At 39.9% G+C, this 20,785-nt stretch overlaps 1 protein-coding gene across 1 annotated transcript; it reads right to left on the reverse strand.

Moving 5' to 3' along the window:
* Nucleotides 1–698: 698 nt before the first annotated feature.
* SASS6 (SAS-6 centriolar assembly protein) lies at nt 699–20,779 on the reverse strand. Its single transcript, XM_060232259.1, has 17 exons — nt 20,647–20,779; nt 15,433–15,493; nt 14,866–14,945; nt 11,629–11,733; nt 11,105–11,276; nt 10,663–10,740; nt 10,153–10,272; nt 9,873–10,064; nt 9,238–9,432; nt 8,586–8,675; nt 8,318–8,497; nt 7,465–7,546; nt 6,706–6,827; nt 4,883–5,008; nt 4,282–4,373; nt 2,709–2,803; nt 699–2,607 (listed from the first exon to the last, which is right to left on the reverse strand). Exons 1-17 carry the CDS (start codon nt 20,712–20,714, stop codon nt 2,519–2,521), a joined length of 1,947 nt encoding a protein of 648 aa, XP_060088242.1. The 5' UTR covers nt 20,715–20,779; the 3' UTR covers nt 699–2,518.
* Nucleotides 20,780–20,785: the final 6 nt, after the last annotated feature.

The following is a 20,785-nucleotide window of genomic DNA, read 5'->3' on the forward strand; positions in this document are numbered from 1 at the left end:
GAAGATCCTGAAGTACAGAACTTCCCAGATCCATCAGCGCCAGGCAGTCTAGAACATTACCATGGTAATGGAATCAAAGGTCAAGGAGAGCCAACAAGAACACACAATCCTTGTTGGTCTGGCAATGCAATTATAATGATTTGTGACATAACCAGCCTAAATCTTGATTGAAAATTATCAACACTATGTCATCTAGGAGTGCCTGGTGTGATTCTGCCACCACATTCACCATTCTGCCTACTAGGTATTACTCTAGTGACAGTTCAATATAATAAAACCAATACTGTATAAAACTGCTTCCTATGCAGCAAGGGGAGGTACAGTCATCCAACATTGTGCTACATTTTTGGGTCCCTGAACTAGAACTGTGCCTCATTACTAAATATATGCATTCTTTAAAATTTGGGGGAAAGCTTGTAAAAATTACTAAGAGTAAATTAGACCTTTTCATTTCAGACAAGCATAAAAAAGGGGGGGGGGGAACCTAGCTATATCAGATACAAAATTGGTCTAGTTCTATTATAAACATGCATATCTACAAGCTTCATGCTATTCTAGAGCATAACACATGGAATGAGTCTTGCAAGTATCCCATGGTTTCAGTTAATAAACACTTCATTAAATCTTCAGCTTTTTATAACAAACATTTAAAAAAAAATTAAGATTTCAGTGTGGACAATTCACCCTACCACCATCAGTTAGGAAATGCAATTTATTTTAAAACTTACAATGAGACCATTTATACAGATAACACTGCATTCTGATTATAAACAAATGTACAAATTTTACACTGCAAAGAATGATTCAAGCTCCAAATGATTTTAGTTGTATTTACACACTTGTAAATTACAGAATCACAGCTTTGTTATCAACATGTGAAAACAAATATAACATATATCAAGTTTAATTATCATTTTGGTCCAGTCCAATTACTAACCCAAAACACCAAAAAATAAACATTTTAGATTCCTCTTCTAGCTTGCGGTGTGGTTTAAAAATAAAATTCAAAGTACAGCTAACAAGATATTGATCTAACTTTATGACAGATCTTAAGTGCTCATACCAGATCTGTCTGAACAGAACAGGGAGGAGAATAAGTTGGATCAAACCCTGGTGCAACATATGGAATTTGTGTGAGAACATAGACCAAGAATGACACAGCTGCACTTGAAACAGCTCAAGTTTAAAATCCTACTGATTTTAAACAGCAAATTAAGTGAGTTTCAGAAACTATTACTGTTAAAATCAGTAACAGCACTTAATTTTGACTGAATCATGTTCTCAATGCTTGTTCATTTCTATGGGCCTTGTCTACAGGATGTTTCTGGGGGAAGGCACTCTATAAAATTACAAAGTGTATAGTGGCATGATTGACGATGGCTTTTAACTGGTTTAAAAATATTTTACAACTTTTTAAAGCTATTATAATTCTAATGTTATAAAGTGAAAGTGTTTGAAAAGCAGCAGCAGAATTACATTTTCCAGTTATTTCAATTAAATGCTGAAGTGTAGCTTGACATGAACAGATAGACTGGTTCAATAATATGATAAATATACCCTCAGTATTACAAGAGGATAATTCAGTTTTCCAAACAGGGAAAAGTTTTAATTTCAGTGTACACTTCAAAATTAAATGCTATAAAATCTGTGTGTTCTGCATGACGAAGCTAAACTAAATTCAGCAGCACATACAAAGCATGCCAAGAAAAACTGGCAAGAAATCTAGTATGCATTCAGTATGGACAGACCTCAATTCTGTCATGCCCAGGTCTGATGAGATGCTGCCGCAGTCTGATGAGAACCAGCATCCACTTGTTTCTTTTGATGTCAGATGAACTGAAAAGCAGTTGTGCCCACTAACATCAGACTTTTGATATCACTGCAATGTTAAATCACACATTAACTGGATGTTCCTCTAAAATGGTAAGCAATGTATACTTACCTCCAATATAAAAGGATTTCTTAGAAATGGAACCTTCATTTAGGAAAGACCTTCTTAGAAATGGAACCTTCATTTATGAAAGACCTACAAGGCTAGACATATTTACAATATCTTTGTGGTTAAGGATTATGGAAATAGTGCCGCTACACATTAATGTTTGACTTCCACAGGTTTACCATGAAGTGGCAGCATTTCAGCACTCTCCCAAACCCACAGAAATATTGCTAGTTTTTCTAAACTTACCTTAAGGAAAGATCTTTTAAAATCATCAAGGATGCATCAATCTTGGGATAGAAAAAATGACTGGTGTCCATTTGATAATGGATATTCAAAATATGTTTTTTTGTACTGATGACATGAACTATTAGTAAACAACCAGTTTTAGCCTACAAGCATTAGAAGTCCTTGTGGGGAAGTTTGTATTGTCCACATACTTAAAAAACAGGAATATTAACTTTCACATTAGAATGGACCCTGAAATTGATACTTCATTTGCTGTTCCCTAGTATACAAATGATAACAATAAAATCCACAACTGCTGGTAAACATATTGCCCATAATAAGTACGTTTATCTGCTATCCGGGAAAGTATGCAGATGCTATAGAAGGTAGTGTCGATTTGGATGGGATGTGTGTCTTTTTCAATGCAGATGACTTCACATGCCCTGTTAATGAGGAAAGAAAGTATGTCCCAAATTAATGTATTTAAAGAGATCTTTAGAACAATTTAAACATTTCAATTAAATGCATATGCTTGCTTTCCTACCTGCATTGTGAAATGCGTTCTGGTTGAGGCCACGCAAGGGGATGCTGTCTTCCCGTTTCTTCAGATACTTAGCATCCAATCCTAAATTTTCACCACTAGTCAAAAGAAGAACAGATGTAATTATTTTCAGCTTGTCCACCCTGAGCTTGCTTCAAGGCTCATTCATTTGACTTATTCAGAGGGTTCAGGATTTAAGTCTTCTATTATAAATGTCTACTTCATTTAGCAAGAAACTGATCCCCCAAATACACACATTTTGAAAAGACAGCTTTTTGATTATCTTCCTAGAGCAGATATCAAAGCAAAGGGTTGTCTTCAAATTCCAGAAATACATCAGCAAGATTCACTGATTCATTCCACTAATGCAGGCAGCCTTTCTACTGACACAAGAGGTTCCTCCATCTTCTAGTGCCCATCACTGCAAGGCACCACCACCATCAGAATGAATGCACAGATCCCATCCTATGCTGTACTCCTTCAGCGAAGTTCTTTGCATGCACCAGGTCTATAAGCTTCTGGCCACCAAGCATGACTACAAAACCAACAAACTATGATAAGCACCTGATTTTACATTCACAATTTCACCCCAAAAACCCTAGTAGGGCGTGTTATTTCAAAAATTTTGTAATAAACACATTTTCACTGTAAAGCTTGCATCAATTCTTTCTATAACAGAGGTTTTGTCTACAATACAGCTTTTCCAAATAGAAAAGTTCTTCAAGCGTCATAGTTAAAAGTGTAGTAGTAGTACTTTTATTCACGGTCATCCGACCAGCTTAATACAAACAGAAACAATTCTCGGGTCCTTGGCGGGCAGGCCGGAGGATGAGCAGATTGCCTTCCTCCTGTCTGACACTCACTCTGATGTTTCAACTAAGATTGCCCGTTTCTGTTATGTAGTTAAAAGTGCAAGAAGACAACATTACTCATGTCCATGCAAGCAAAACATCTTTGGAAATCCACTTTATATAGACCACTGTAGTGCTGAAATTTCAATGCCTGTAACTAGTTCTGCATGTCAAGGAATATTTGGGTGTATTTCTCACATAAGCAGCAACTCTTGATTCATAATACATCCCAAAACAGCACTTTCTTGAGTTGCACCATAAAAACTTCTGTGAGCAACATGGAATATAGAACAATGACTACAAAAATCTCAGTATATGCACAGAGATGCTTAGATTTTAATCAGCTGGCAATGGAGCCTGATTTGCCACTTTATATTAATTGTCTGGGTAAGATCACTTCCACATGCAAGGAATCTAATCAAGGAGACTGGACATAGTCATTAATTATTGAATTATTTGTCTGTCTTGTTTACAAAGTTCTAAGAATGAGATAATTAACTCTCTAAAAACACTGCTGCTACTAATACTTTGTATTTGGAGAAAAAATTCAATTAATAAAGCTGTTAAAAAAAGAACTGAATATACTTTAGAGGTATCAATATTTGAGTTCAGACTTGATATATGTACACTTGTAACTGTAACATCCAATTTCAAACCAAAAATATAAGAAACTTACTTAACGACAATCAAGAACAATTATCCAAAAGTTTAACTAAAACACTCACTTTTCTTTATTTGTTGAATGAGTAGTCACAACAGAGAGTCCAGGCTGTGTTTCTGAACACTGGTTGGTTTCTGAAGGCATATTGAAATGAACCTGTTGCAACAATGTACATTCCACACATTATTTTGGAAGTGTCCTTTGGTCACATATTAACCAACCCTGAAGAGATTATTCTTAAATATGTTAACAAAATGGTGCCCTGAAGACAGAATGGACTGATACAAACAGGTTTTTTTAAAAAAATAAATAAGAAAAAAAACAATTTAAATTAAGTTTTCCACTTGTGCTTCACATACCTGTTTACCTAATGCAGGATAATTGATTGGATATCATAATTAAAGCTTTTTTATTTTCTAAATAAAAGCTGCATACTGGGCAAGTCAAACTTTTGCTCATATAGCCAACTTGCTTTTTGCATGGAAACATTTTTTCAAATGCAAGGAATGAACACCATGTTTCCTCCTGCTCTCTTAAATTACAACCATGTAAATGTAGCATACTTCTTGCATATGCAGACTATTTGAGGGTATAGCAACCCTAAAACTAACCAGAAAAGACTCAAGAGAGTGTAAAGATAGGCATAAAAAGGTTTAGATGCTTGCCTTTGCTCCAGAAGCTTGCTGACTGGCACTTTTGACAGATGCTGTATCTGGGAAGCTTTGAAAAGCTAGCAACGGGGAAACAGGATAACTAAGTCCTGAGTTCAGAAAAGGGATTCTGCTGTCAATCTGTAGAACACAATGAAACTTGTAAAGCCAAACCAGTGAAAGCACAAAAGCAATTCCCAAGCTGTTTTAATGCCTTTTGGCCTCTAAATCCAAGCATACTGGAAATTCAACAACAACTATTTATCATGTATATAGCACTTCTATAACATAGTCCTGGGCAATATTTATTCAGTATATTCTTATTTGCTTGAATCTAAGGCCCCCTTACTTGTGATGAGACTGGGAGTGGATCTGAGGCCACCCATCCTGAGCATGCATAGGAGATGATCCTCTGTAAGGTGGAAAAGTGAAAACCCCATGTCCACTCCTGTCACTGTGCATGTGAGGGAGAACTGTAACCTAAACAGGGCCCAAATGTCACTCAGGACATGTGCGCAAAATATACATTCCTGCAGCCCTACCTTACATCTGCTTTCAAAGAACCAAGCTAAACTGATTTGGTGTTACTTGCTTCTGCGTAACTGACTGCAGCCTTGTGATCACAATCAGCCATGTTTGGTGGTGGTGGAAAGTGTCATCAAGTCACAGCTGACTTGTGGCAACTTCGCAGGGTTTGCAAAGCAAGAGACATTCACAGGTGGTTGTGCCATTGCCTGCCTCTGCGTCACAACCCTATGTCTGGCCTGGGGCAGAATAGATATGGGAATAAGGCTCCCAACCATTGGTGGAGCACTTCTGTCACCTGCGCTGATGGTCAAGAGCCTTGGGGTGATCTTGGATGCCTCATTGTCTATGGAGGCCCAGGTCACCGCAGTAGCCAGATCTGCCTACTACTTCTATCTCTGGCAGATGAAACAACTGGCTCCCTACCTATCCATCCAAAATCTGGCCAGTGAACCATGCAAGGGTCACTTCCAGACTAGATTACTGCAATTCGCTCTACACGGGCTTGCCCTTGAATCTGATCCAGAAACTTCAACTGGTGCAGAATGCTGCGGCGTGTCTGCTTGCTGCAGCACCTATACACCATGCTCTGCCAGCTGCACTGGTTACCAACTGAGTACCGGATCCGGTTCAAGGTTTCAGTTCTGATCTTCAAAGCCCTGAACGGCCCGGGACCAGCATATGTGAGACCGCCTCTTCCTGTATACCCCTCAGAGAGTCTTACGCTCCATAGATCAACATCTGTTGGTAATCCCTACCCCAAAAGAAGTCCACTTAGCCTCAACCCAGGCCAGGGCATTCTCTGTCCTGGCCCCTACCTGGTAGAACAAGCTCCCACTGGAGATTAGTCCCTGCAGGGACTGTTGCAGTTCCATTTTGTTATTCTGTGGTCTCCCTGCTGCAGGGACCCCAATGAAATAACTCTGTTGACCCACTTATCTTATACCAGCTGGGGGATGCATGGAAGGAGTGGAGGCAACTGATATCACCAACTGCAGAACTGGAGTTTGTTTTTAGATTGTTATATTGTTTTCAGATTGCATATTGTTTTATTATATGTATCTGATTTCAACCTTGTATTATTGGCTATTGTTACCCACTCAGAGCCCATTTGGGAAATGGCAGGCTATAAATAAAAATAAATAAATAAATAAAAACTCTGGGATTCCTTGGCGGTCTCCCATTCAAATATTAGCCAGAGCTGACCCTGCTTAACTTCTTTGATCTGACAAGATGGGGCTAGCCTGGGCTATCCAGGTCAGAGTTCAGCCATGTTTACAGACATACTAACATGAAAAAGTTAGTGACGTTACCATATGATGTGGTGAAATGCCAGTTCTTGTAGTAGCATTACTAGGAGGCGTAGATGTTCCTAATACTTCTTGCTTCTTTGTCATCTGAATTTCATTCAGCTGCTTGTTTAGCCATGTGATAACTACAGAGAAATACCAGACAAGCATTTTGCTTTTCAGTTACTTTTATTTCTATTTCACACCTAGTTTTAAGTATATGCTCGGGAAACCATATGACTACATACCATTATGGTACATTGGCTTTGAACTGCTCTTTAAACTATATCTTCTGGCTCAAAATAGTAAGGCATATAATTGAAATACTACCCGAGTTATATGCACCTGATTACGACTCAAGGTGATTATATAGGCCTTCATAATACCCTTGTGTCTTACATCATTACACCTTAAAACTCCATTTTGGTCCTACATCGGTTAACAATTTGTATTATTATGCAATATTGAGCCTAAGCATACTATCTATGCTTGACCACTGAAGAAGATCTGTTAGGCCAAAGTATGTTGGGTCATGTTAGCTGTAATTTGTGTACAACTGTAGAACTTTATCTTTTAATGTATCTTATATTTAGGCTATAGTTGGGCCCAAAAGTTTTTAAATTATCCTGTAGTAAATAACATGTTTTTATAATTTTGCATTACTTTTATGCTTATGTTTTGCATTTATTATTTTTAGGAATTGGTCCGCAGATCTGTATTTATTTAACCTTCCTGGTTCTTAATTTGAGTCCATAGTATACCACATATACTGGCCACAATTACCATTTTCATTTGTTTTAAGAAGATGCTTGCTTTCTTCCAGCTTCTGTACTGTGGTTTCCAATTGTTCCTGCAGCTTGCACACCTGAAATGTTTGCACATTAATTGTCCATATTAATTTACTTACATTCAACTATTCTACTGGCAACACCAAAACTGAACTGTATAAAAACCAAACAGAGTGGATGTCATAGAATACTCTAATTAAGGGCATACTCTTGTGTTGAAATGGGTCATCACAGAAGCCAAATATAATCTATCCTACGTATAAAATGTAAAAAGGCATTTCGGAAAAAAAAATCAAGCTAAACATTGCTTTATATTGGGGTCCCCAATAGGGGCCACTGACACCCTTTTGGTCACCTGCCAAGTGTTTGTAGAAAGCTGACAGGACAAGGTGGGGCTTTTGCCCAGCAATCCTTCTGATTGGCTCTGCAGATTTTAAAAAACGTTGCTTTGGCAGCAACTGCCATCACAGCACAAGGATCTTCCCTATGAGATTGAAAGGAAGCTAGGGCAGTCATTTTGTGGCTTGCTCCGCTTTCTGCGGCAGCTACTTTGTGCCTGCGCCCATCATATGTGCCAGAATTCCAAAGGTGCCTATAAGTTCACAAAGGTTGGAGACCTCTGCTCTAGATCATGTACCTGTTATGTTAAGAATTCAACCACAACAGGTTGGATTCTCTGAACCTGTTCTGCTTATGGCAGGGTTTCCTTTGATGCTTCCGTCAAAGGAAAATGCTGCTGTTCGTGGAATGGATCCACCAGATGTAATCTATAGATGGTATTTATACAAACTGCTTCAAATGTAAATCTAACAAACCCCTGTTCAAGCACTTCCTGGACTGTAATGTACCTCTTGCTCTTTTTCCCGAAGAGACTTTTCTGCCTCTTGCAGTTCCTTTTGCTCTTTCTGCAGTTTTTCTTCTCTTTCAGCCAAGAGTTTTTCTTGCTGAATTGTTACTGTATTTTTCAGCTTCAATTTACTCATTAAAGTTTTTACATCTCCTTGCAACTTCTTTATAATTTCATTAGCCTAAAAAAACCAATATTATGATTTAGAATTTTAAGATCACACAAAATCAAAGACTCATAATCAAGGACAAGTGCATGTTTGAACAAACCTTAAGGAGTTCAGCTGATAACGACTTCAATGTTGCCTCTAGTTTTCCTATTTGAATTTGTTTCTTTTCTGTATTTTCTTCTAGAATTGCCTTTTTTAAACAAGAAAAGATTCTTATTAGAGGATCTTCCGTTTGCACAAAAATAAATAATCAAAGTCTATGTTTCATATTGATCAATCAACCTCAAAATATACCAAACACAATATTTACTGTCCCATTCAGAAATCCGAAACCCTAGCAAATCAGCTAAAGCTGTCCTCCCCTAAAAATGCATATTCAAGAAGTATTCACGACAATAAATGTTAAAGCTTAATAAAAAACATATGGAATGCGGTATGGTTTTAGAAGCCTAACCACAGTCCAGAGAACCATCTAGTTAGTTCATACTGCCCAGCCACAAGTTGAACATGTCTGTCTCAAAATTGCTGAGACTCACACTTTGCGTAAACTGTTTTTGAAACTTCAGAAGTGCAAAAACTAAACATGAGTAGTTCAAATAAGAAAAGTCACACCACACAGGACACGTGCAAATTCTGAAACATGTCTGCAATTGCTCTTGGGATCCTAGTCATGTTCTTTAATTCATTTCCCCCCAGTATTTAAGCTCTATTATTGCTTTACTTCAAGACAAGTAAATTTAGAAACTGAGAACCTTTTGCTCATGAGTTGCATCCAATACTTCTTTTGTCCTCATAACAAGCTGGTCCTTATCTTTGATCTCCTGCTCCAAAACAGCCACTCGTGTCTGCAGCTGGTTAACTTGTTTCTCCTTTTCATGGCATTCAGCATCTAGAGTAGCATTCTCTCGACGAAGTGAGAGAACTTCCTGCTTTGTTCTTTGACACTCCTAGCATGTTAGGAAAATATTTTTAAAATACTCATACAAAAAAAAAGTTATAGTCATTTATACATTGTTTTAAAGGAGTCAATAAATATTTTTTTTAAAAAATAGAATGTCTAATGCACAATACTGAATTACCATCATTTGGAATATTAGCTACATTTTCAATCGGTCATATTATGTATGACTAGAGGCTGTAGATATAATTAACTGTGCTAATATAGATACATACAGGGCTTTTTTCTGGAAAAAGAGGTGTTGGAACTCTCAAGAGGGAAACGAAGGAGAAATGCATGACTGCCCCTCATGAACTTTTAAACATTTTTTTAGAATTTTGTTTTCACAAAGAGGTTCCAGAGCTTTGCTCCACTGCATTCCCCCAGGAAAAAAAGCCCACTGAATTCCCCCAGGATACATTTAAATCTCAGTAAACAAACAATTCATACATCTTCTATGCTGGACAGTTTTGCTTTAAGTTCTCTGACAGTAGAATCGCCTTTGTATCTCCTTTCTGTTAGATCCTTATTGGCAACCTCCAGCTCCTTCAGCCTGTTTTGCAGCTGCTGGACCGTTTTCTGATGCAAGCTTTCAAGTTCTTTCTTCTGTTGCTCATGTTGCTGTTGATACTGTGCTTGTATCTGCAGCGCAAAAAAATCAAAAACATTTTAATGGATTACTACATTCGTACATGTTCTACTATATATATGTAGCCTTTTGTTTACACACCTGTAGACACTTCTCTTTCTCATTAGTCAACTCCTGAGTATGTCTGTTGGTTAAGGATGCTGTATTTGAAGTCCATTCATTTTTTAACTTGTCCAATTCCCTGCTCTTTTCTGACAAGTTCTGAGAAAATAAGGACATGCATGTTAAATTCACGTGTATGTCAGAAATCTTCAATATTATTCCAGTGCTCTACCAGATTATAATGGACAGAGCTTGCTCTAATTAAGAACATATCTCAAAACAGAGATTGTTCTACTGACCATTTCACAACTTTGCACCTGCCTCCCAGAAAAAAACACAGAAGAGCCTACATCTAAAGTATGATTATGTCTACAAGATGAATATCATGATAAAGTTATTAATCTTGAAGATAATATAGGACTTTAAATGCTCTTCATAAGCATCAAAGTGCCTACATAGGAATGTGAAGGAAAGGGTAAAACAGCTATGATTTTTCCTGGAGGTAGATGCAATGCTGGAAAATGGCCCACATTGAAACATTGCTATTACCTGCTGGGTATAGCTGAGCTGCCGAGTAAGATCCTCTTCTGTCTTCCTAAGTTTTTGGGCCAGCAGCAGCTTTTCTTCCTATAAAAATTGGTAATTTGCATTAGTATGAATCAATTCAAGTTTTGGAGAATCATTAGCCTGCCTCGGCGGGGAGGGTGGGGTATAAATAAAATTTTATTATTTTATTATATTATTATTATTATTATTAACCAAGCCATTATTTTGCATATTAGCTACAAATATACATTTCAATTCTAAGACATGAACAATTCAGGCAGAGGTTATCTTATACCTATCTTTAAAAAGGAAATCTAAAGCTTTTGCTTCAGTGGGAAAGCCCACAACTTTAATTTTTAATTTCTCATTTAAATTAATGATCAACAATAGTTATTATGCAAAAAGAACACTATTCTCAAGTGTGCAGTTCAAATCCTCATCTTACCTTAACACATTGCAAACAGGTTGCCAAAAACTTCTTGATATCTGTATCATTTCCCGGTAAGAATTTTAGTGATAAATGAGTAAGATGTTTAAATGGGTTTGTCTCTATCACATTTAAAAATGAAGGAGTATGATCTAGACTAGATCCTGATGAAATCAGTTGCAGCAGAAACCTGAAGAGAATCAGATAATATATTACAAAGCATGAACTAGGTAAGCCTGAGCAGCCTGACAAAGGGACATTACTATGAATCTATTTTTCTCATTGCCACTGCAGCTGTCAATTCAGTGTGGCAGCAAGGCTTCCACATGATGAAAGCGCAAAAGGGACTAAGGCAGCCACACCATAATTGCATTCTAGCTACTACATAAAGATTGAAAAGCAAAAGCAAACAAACAGGACCATGCTTTCTACTGGATACTGTTTATTTTACACTCAAATGAAATTATAGACTAGTAACTGCTCTACACTATGATACATTGTTTCCTTGGACAATCATACTCCTCTCTGTATTCTTCACTCACCTTGGAATATCTTTATTTTGTTCTTCTATACACTGCTGAAGAAGATCTATAAACCTCTGAGGAAAAGCAGAAAAATCTACCAGCAGACTCTGCTGAAGTTTTAAACTACGTATACAAAGGAAAAAAGAAGATAAATAGTTATATAAAATATAAACATCTATAAATATAGATTATACTGATGCTACCAAATAAATCTACTAGTAATTTTTAAAGAACAAAAGTACTGACATGATTGAATACAATCACGCAATGAACATACAGTTCAGTTTACTACAGTACCCACTATGTGATGATATCAATCCTCCATGCTGGCATTAACTATATTACTTAAACAATGACAGATTAAATACCCCTTAGCAAGCCAACTTCACTGATCCACAATGACTGTCTACACCACTTGATCCATTATCACAACCAGATTTGAGGAGAGCTACTGCTTCATTTTAATGATTTCTGGTGATGTGCTAAAGAAATCAATATTACAACTTGTGCAGTGGTCAGTTCATTACTTGCTGAAAGCAAAGGCTGTTATATATTGTTATTGCAGTCCTTAGACCAAAGCAAAGGCTGTAACACCTTCCTCCCTCTGTAAGGGCAGTGGTACAATTTGGATGGTCTGACCCAAGAAGCTGATGGATCCAAGTCAGCTCTGGGGAATTTAGAAGCCCTAGATGGTGATACTTTAGAAGCCCTGCATATGTATGGAATACCGGCTTGCAGGGAATTATAGACATGGGTGTTCCTTGGCTACTATTTTATGGAATTGGACTTCTTGGAGTGCTTTCCAGACCTATGCTTACTGGGAGCTGATGCCATGGAAGCTGCCAGTCAAGCCACGTCCCTTTGCAGAGTTAGGGAAGGTGGTGAAGTCTGGGATCCAGAAGCGTGGGACATTACAGGCCGCAACGATGACTCTAAAAGGTGTCTTTTAAGTCTGGCCACACGATTTTTTCTGGCCTGTTTCCCAAACTGGCTACAATGAACACAGGTGTCGGTTCTGTGGGTCTCCCCCAGACAAAACAAGCACAAGGAGTGTCCGTCAGTCAAGGGAATTTTGGTCCTACACCAGGTACATCTTTTGAAAGTTGTTTTGGAGTCCCTCCCTTCCATATGCCCCGGGGGGGGGGAGGAAATGGTAAAGAAGATTAAAAAAAAAGACTTTAACGATACCAGTTGGCGAAGAAGAACAGTCGAAAAATGGAGAAAATCGCAATGAAGTTGAGGAGACGCAATGAGGTAGGTGTATCCTGAATGGCGGTTAAGAAGAAAACTGGGTGGGTGGAGCGCCTTCCCCTCGCTCCAGGCATGTGCAGTGGATGCCTGCTCCCCAGACTGAGAGGGAATGCGCACCAAAATAAACACCTAGGCTAGCTTTCAATTCTTCGAGGTCGGGTTCATTCCAGGCGGAAAACCCATGTGTGGGACTGCACAGAGACCACGATGAAGATCCAAGCTTGCTTGGTTTCAAGAAAATCTTTTGACAGTTATTTTTCACACTTTTCCTTGACTGAAACACTGGGAAACTGCTGTGAAAGGTAGCAGAGAATTGTACTGCAATTAATGAATTAATTTCAAGTTATATAAAGTTCATACAAGCTTTTCTGCAGTTATCCCAAAAAGGATATTTATGAGGGGCTTGCAGCTTTTTACTGGCTGTTTCCCATGTCTTTAAAAGCAACCTGTTGTGCAGATATTTAGCCAGTGAACTTCTTTCATCCTTTTTAATATCTACAAGAGGAGTTTAATTTTGGTATCAGACAGCTGTTAAAAGCAGGACCAGTAAAATAGTGCCAAGTTCATAGTACCATTACTTCCAGTGCTGTTGAGATATACAGCAGTAATCTTCAATAATCTCTTTCTGCCCCACACCTCTAACTCTCATTCACTCACACAGAAATCTCATAGAAAGACCAGCTGGCTACAACTGGGGGTGTCAATTTTTCATTTGCAGAGCTCCTATGTCTGCAACAACAGTATGATGAACAGAAAAGTTTCATCCAGTAAAAATGGAAGGAAAGAAAGGGAAGGAATGAAATGGAAGGAAAGGAAAAGAAAAGAAAAGAAAGACATGGAAAGAAAGAACATAAGAGAAGCCATGTTGGATCAGACCAGTGGACCATCGTCCAAAATTCTCTCATACAATGCCCAAAAAGCACCAGAATGTCCACCAGTGGGGCCAGGGCACTAGAAGCCCTCCCATTGTTGTTTCCCCCCACCCCCAGCACCAAGAATACAGACAGAGCATCCCTTGCAGACAGAAAAAGAAAGAGGAGGCGACAAAGGGGGAAAAAGCCATACTCACTATCAGATTACCCCAGCCAGCAAAAATTCTGCCCAGGGGTCGTTTGGTAAAAAAAACCAGCTACTGGAATGCCCACTCCTCACCCCTCCCAGTTGAAAAAAAAACACAGCACTTCTTTGCCACCCAGGCCTCCCGGGAGATCTCCTCAAAAGAACATGCTGCAAAGCACATGAAAGCTCATACCTTGAAGAACACTTCATGGATCTAAAGCAGGGGTGGCCAAACTTGCTTAACGTAAGAGCCACACTTAATAAACATCACATGTATGAGAGCCACAAAATATGAACATCAGATGTTTGAGAGCTGCAAGGAAGGAAGGAAGGCAAATAGATGGGGGGAGGGAGGGGGAGAGAGTGGTGAAAGAGCAACTTTAACTTTAAATGCATTCTCCAAGCCACTGGATGGCTTGGCTTGGATAAGTGATTTAAAGAGAGAAATGCCTTCGCCAAGCTGGCCAACAGGGCAGTGGGAGCTTTGAGAGCCACACAATATGTGTTAAAGACCCACATGTGGCTCGCGAGCTACAGTATGGCCACCCCTGATCTAAAGTGCCAGTGGATGCCAGCTTTTCTCTCAAACACTGGGAGAGGGGGAAAAGGAAGGAGAGGCAGCCCAGCTTCTCTCTGCACAACACAGAGACGGGGGAAGGAAGGAAGTCAAAAAGAGCTCAAGCTTTGCAGCCTGTGTCAGTCTTCAAGTCTGGCTTTTCTCTGATGGTGGAAGGAAGGAAGCAGAGCAGAGGTCATGCTTTGCTGTAAGTGGGGCTAGCTTTGGCTTTTCTTGTGATCTGGTAGTGAGGCTTCCTGACCCTGCAAATGGGAAACAGTGGTCTAACCTATTCATATAGCCAGGCCTATTTATATTTTTATCTAAACTTTGAGCATATTCTTTATACCAAACACTTCCTAATCTGTATATTTAATATGAAAGCTTACCTTTGGAAGTCCTCCTCAGAAATGACAAGGTTATATAGAAAAAAGGGATCACTATCCTCAGTTAGTCGTACAATCAAATCCTAAAACACAAAGTTCAATTAAAAAAAAAAACAATCCCTATGACACTAGCTAGAGCAATACATTTCCTATACACTAATGCATTGAGTAACAGCTTATTAAACATTTAGCAGAAGTGTATGTAATATACGCACAAGCTGCATCATGAAATTAAAGTAACAAACATTAACTCTGAGTGCAGTGCTCTTTCCTAATGTTGCAGAAGAGACAGCAATATGCAGAGACCATCAAAAATTATCCTTGGGAATTGTCTACAACCAGGATATCTTTAGATCGCCCTGCAGTTTTCGAGAGGTGAGCTGAGGGTCTTCCTTACTGGTATACTGCCTCTAACAAGACTGTTGTTTGGCAAGGCTCTTAAGTTTGGTGGTAGCTGCCATATGAGTCTTCTTTCAGAAGTAACCAGGATCACATGCTAAAGCAACTACAGGAATCCTGTATAATAAAAACTAGGTATGACAAGCAAGGAAAAAGCTCTGAGATACAAACCTTTCTATGTATTGGATTCGAAGTTGACTGGAGCTCAACACTCACGCGAACATTTATTCGCCTGCAAAACAGACAAATAACTGTACTCTTGCCAAACCAATATCACCAATTTACTCTTCATATTACCAAACAAAATATTCTATACTTTGGCTAAAATCTACAGGATCAACTTTTTACAGGAAGAACTGAACTAAGAAAACTCTGCTATGGACATCTAAAGTATTTAAATTATTCTGGATAGTTCTCTCAGCATTATGAAGTAAGGTCTAATTGTACGAATCAGGAAAAACACAAAATAAGTTTAGATAATAGGTACACTTCTATAATTCCTATATGCCACTTTTAAAAATTACTTTTAAAAATTGCAACCCTGTGTAGTTCATGCAATTTTCAATATGTAACACTGATCTTAAAAGACTATAGATATTGGAAGAGATTCAAACCAGCCCTTTTGTAAATAGAAGGCGCTTCCAATTTGTTATTTATCCTACTTTATTCCATTTATCTTAAGCACAGTGAAAGAGGCTACAATTTCTGACTATCATGGATTATAACAACCCAAGAGACTCAAGTCTCTGACACAGAATCACAACTGATTTATGATACAAGGCATCTCTTTTCTCAGCTCCCCCCCTTTCTGTAATTTTCTGTGTAACAATGAAAAAATGATTTTAACTCTTTCTACAGCATCTGAGGAAGTAAGATCCAATTCATACTGGAATAAATGTTGTGCCACTGGACTCTTTCTGCTACAACATGGTTACCCCACTGGAACTTCCAGTAACATAAAAATATATGAAATCTGCAAATTTCCCATAGGTTTTTTTGCCATTCCCTAGGGCCTCCCACCTTGCAGGATCAGCTTTTTAGGTGGAACAGGAGTCTGCAGGAGGAAGTGGGGAGTATCTCTTGCACTTAGACTTCTGCACTTAGATCCAGTAAGTTTAATTTACAGGGGAAGGGCTGACTGTCCCATGCACCAGCACATCTCCAAGATAGGCTGCTGTAAGGGTCAGCTACAACACGCAGACTCCCAGCGTCTCTCTGTGACTCTCAGGCACCAGCAGAAGCCCACAATGGCCACTCATTGGTGCAACAAGGCTGCTGCACCAGCATGGCTGTGGGTGGTTTCAGGAGTGTGGTCAGAGTTAGTTGGCTCCCTGAGCCCTTCCAGCCTGGGAATGCCCCGTCAGAGGCAGAAAATTATGCCAACAGAAAACATGGAAAACATGGCCCATAGGTACCAACTGAACTGAAAAATCAAGTGCCCTCCCTGCAGCCATGCCCATTGGGCCTGGAGGAGCTTAAGATGCCTACTAGAAGCTCAACCTCCTTCCCTGGGGGTGGCCAAACTCCCTCCCTGGCACTCAACCACAACACGTCTCCCCTATAAAAATCTAAGCCAGGACATCTTACAACTCAGTAGTTAGGGCATGCGGCACAGAAAACCATCACAGAACTTTCTACTGTATTGGCTTAGAGCAGGTAGTGAGGCACTTTGGTGGCGAGAAAAGCACAGAGAGGGCATTTAGCCCTATGGGGCAAGCACTCTGCACTAACACCCAAGGAGGAGAGCCAAGTCCATAGTCTGTGGATGACCTCTCCCATTTCAGAACCCTAACAGGTACCCCACCTTTGGAGGCTGGACTCAAAGGGATGACCATGCACTGACAGGTAAGCAAGGGCAAGGAACTCAAACCTGCTCCATTTCCCTTGCTTGAGGCCAAGTGCCATGACAGCACCTTCCACAGTCAAGCCCAGTACTGAGTTTGTGCAGAGGCAACACGAGCCATGGCTTCGCAGCACAATGGCCTCCAACATGCCCAGGAATGCTTGCCAGGAGAACTAGGGGATCCACCAGCATGGTGTGGTGTTTTCAGCCCAACAGTGGGCTATAAGCTTTATCATTTGTCTATTTTCCACCCTAAGCAGAGGACAGGGCATGCTAGTGGCTGGTGTAGGGGGGGGGGATGTCTGGCAGCTGCTCCACTGTACATGATGCATGAGCTTGCCAGGAGACCCTTTGACTCATTGATTTCCTTGTAGGATCACAGCCTTGAGCAGCAGCTGCAGGTGCTGCTGTGGATGGATCACCAGCAATCCCTGAGAACTTCAACACTGGTCAGGTGAGTGTAATTCAGATGGCACTATTACATGCCTCAGAAGGGGGTTCATGGCAAAGCCCCTCCCCCATGAGACTGCATTTGCAAAGCCTGTCAGGACAATGCATCCATGGCTAACCCTGGAACAGCACTCATGCCAGGTTGTCATAGTTGCATGTATCTGTTTTGTTCTCATGCAGGTAAAGATCCTACAGGGAGAGTTATGTGTGTGGCTTGTTCCACCTCTCCCCCAACTCTGCTCAGTCTGCTGTCCCAGCCCTCCTCTTGGAGTGGAGCAATCCAGCCAGCCAGTCCTTCCAAATTCTACCTGCAGTGCCATCCCACTTAGACGCATGCTGTACCGTGGATCCTCCACCCCGTAACCTCAGAAAGGTAGCAAATGGAGTCTTCACATCTCATCATGGTTTTCAGTTCAATAAAGCCTGTGTTGTGCCACAATTGTGTCTCTGTCTGTTTGGTTTTTGACTACATGACAAGAACTCCACACCCCTCTCTGCCAGCTGTAACACAGGTTAATCAGAAGATATGCCTAATATGTTCCCTGGTTTATTTATGGTCCATTTTGATCCAGTTTCCACAATGTACTCCTTGATGAGCTCCTGAGATCTGTGAAGGCCACAACTTGTGCCCTGGACCCTTGTCCATCATATCTACAAAAATCATATTAAGGACCACATCTACAAGCTCTTACTGTCTATCATAGATCAGTATAACAAAACAGCATAACCTTTCCTTGGCCACTGAAAGAGGCAGTTATCCATCTATTACTTTAAAAACTATCCCTACAAAAAATGGTATGGCCAATTATTGCCTAGTCTCTAATCTGACTTTTCTGCAAAATTCTACATCTCCTTATCCAAATCTCCTAGTGTTGCAGTAGAAATTCTGAATTACTACCTGTCTGTTTTGGTTAAATGGCTATGATAGAACAAGTTGAAACTAAATCCTGGCAAAAGAAAGATAATTCCAGCTGAGAAAGCAGATATCTTTAAAAATGCTGTGCTTCCTACTTTCAGTGGGATTCAGCTGACCTTTAAGAGTTATACTGGATTCAAAATTAGTGCTGGAGAAGCAAGTAAATGTAGCTGCAAAAAATGTTTTCTTCTAGCTGAGAAGATTGCCCCTATTTATGACATGGATGATCTGACCACTCTGTTCTATGCCATGTATCACTGAGACTATATAATTGCATAATGTAATTTTTTTAATTTATGCAATTTACATTCTACATAAGTCTCCCGTCACTCAGTTTAGAGACTCCAGCTGATGAGACTGCTGCAGGTTGGTTATTATCACAAGTTAGGTGGATCATGCGTACTTCTGCCATTCTAGAGTCACTCCGTTCAGTTACCAGATTCAATTCAACATATTGAGTATTACATACAAAGCCTTTCATGGCCTTAGTCTCTCATATCTACAGAACTGCCTCTCCCTCTATGCTCCATCATGATAGCTTCACTCGTCTGAGCACTTCCTTCTGCATGTATGATCCTGAAAATGGGCAAAATCAAAAACTGCTTGTACACATGCATTCTCAGTTGTGGCCCCCTCCTAATGTAATGGTATGCCTGATGTAAAATCAAATTATTCAGGACGGCTTTTTAGTAAGTACTGTCTTTTGATATATGTCTAATTCTACCATGTAATTTTTATCTATTTATTTTATCAAATTTATATCCCGCCCTCTCTTCCCTAACAGGCTCAGGGCGGCTAACAACAGTTAAAAACCACATAGAATATTAAAAAATATATACAATTCCACACATTTAACCATAAAATCCAAGATGCACATCAATGTTTCTGAATATCTATATTTGTCCCATAGGATTGTCAGTGCTGTGGGACATTTGCTACCTCCCCTTAATTGTTGAAGACAGGTTGGTCTTATAGGCCCAGCAGAACTGTGACAGGTCCTGTGTAATTTCTGCATAATATAATACATGCTAATGGTTATGCTTTATTTCAGTTCTGTTTTCCAATTTGTGCTTGATTTCAGATTTCTGATATCCAAATCTGGGGGGGGGGTTTTGAGCAGGAACACACAGGAACGCAGTTCCAGATAGCGTGGCATCAGGGAGTGTGTTCTGATATGCAAATAAGTTCCTGCTGGGCCTTTTATACAAAAAAGCCCTGTGTAAAACAATGGCGATGTCAGGGTGTGGCCTAATATGCAAATGAGTTCCTGCTGGGTTTTTCCCCCTACCAAAAAAGCCCTGTCCAAATCCTATCACATTATGTATAAGATGCCTCATCCTGTTGATTTTATTGACTTACACTTGTAATCTGCCCTAAATTTCAGTGAATAATAATAATAATAATACCACTTTTAAATGAATATTGGGAAAGAAAGGAGGTTTATTTAGGTGAATTAAACAAAACACACTACAGCTTCAAACTTTATCATGCAATCTCTGCAGTTACTCCAGTGTGAGTTTAGATTAAAATAACTCTATATAGGATTGCACTAGTATAGTTTATACTTTCATCAACCACTCCTGAGCAAAAGATTTGCTCAAAGACAACACCCACCCACTACTCTTTAAAGCAACCAGATAAAATATAAGGCAATTATCGTAAACTAAGGGTGGAATAACCCTCATCGTATGTCAGGCTCCCTCAGTTTTCTTTCTCGCAGAGCTCTGAAAGTTTAACAGCTTGCACAGCAGGGGTAAATGTGACTCCTGAATTTTTGCCTGCCGTGCAGTTCTCCAAAAGAAGCAGGGCCCAAGACAGACTAGCAATACGTTAGAAAGAAAACAGGTAGGCAGCAGCAGCAGCTCATCTTTCAACGGAATATATACCGGCGAGTACATACAGAAGTTGCCATAGTTTACAAACCCGTCGCTTTCTAAGTGGCTTTTGAAGACTTTAGTCGGCGAGGGTGGAGAAAGATGACCCTTCCCCACCTCAGAGTTGCCCCACAGCCCCCTGCGGGCCCGACAGGGAATGGCCAACCGCCTGCCTTCCGGGCGGACAGACCGCTGCTTAAGCCAAGTCCAGCCTCTAGTGAGGGAAAGAAGGGCTCCTGTGCTTTCACCTCAAGAGAAAGGAGGTCTTACGGGACCCTGTTGCCTCCGCGCCAACCCCTTACCTCTCCTCGCAACCCTGGCCCTTCACCTGCACCAGCACCAACCGGCTGAAAAGGCTCTCCGACGCCATCTTACACTTTGAGTTTGGCGCCGGATTCCCGCGGAGGGGAAGATGAGGGAAGGGCTGAGCCGACTGTGGAG

This window comes from Heteronotia binoei, chromosome 2 (assembly GCF_032191835.1).
Source record: "Heteronotia binoei isolate CCM8104 ecotype False Entrance Well chromosome 2, APGP_CSIRO_Hbin_v1, whole genome shotgun sequence".
Lineage (NCBI taxonomy): Eukaryota > Metazoa > Chordata > Lepidosauria > Squamata > Gekkonidae > Heteronotia > Heteronotia binoei.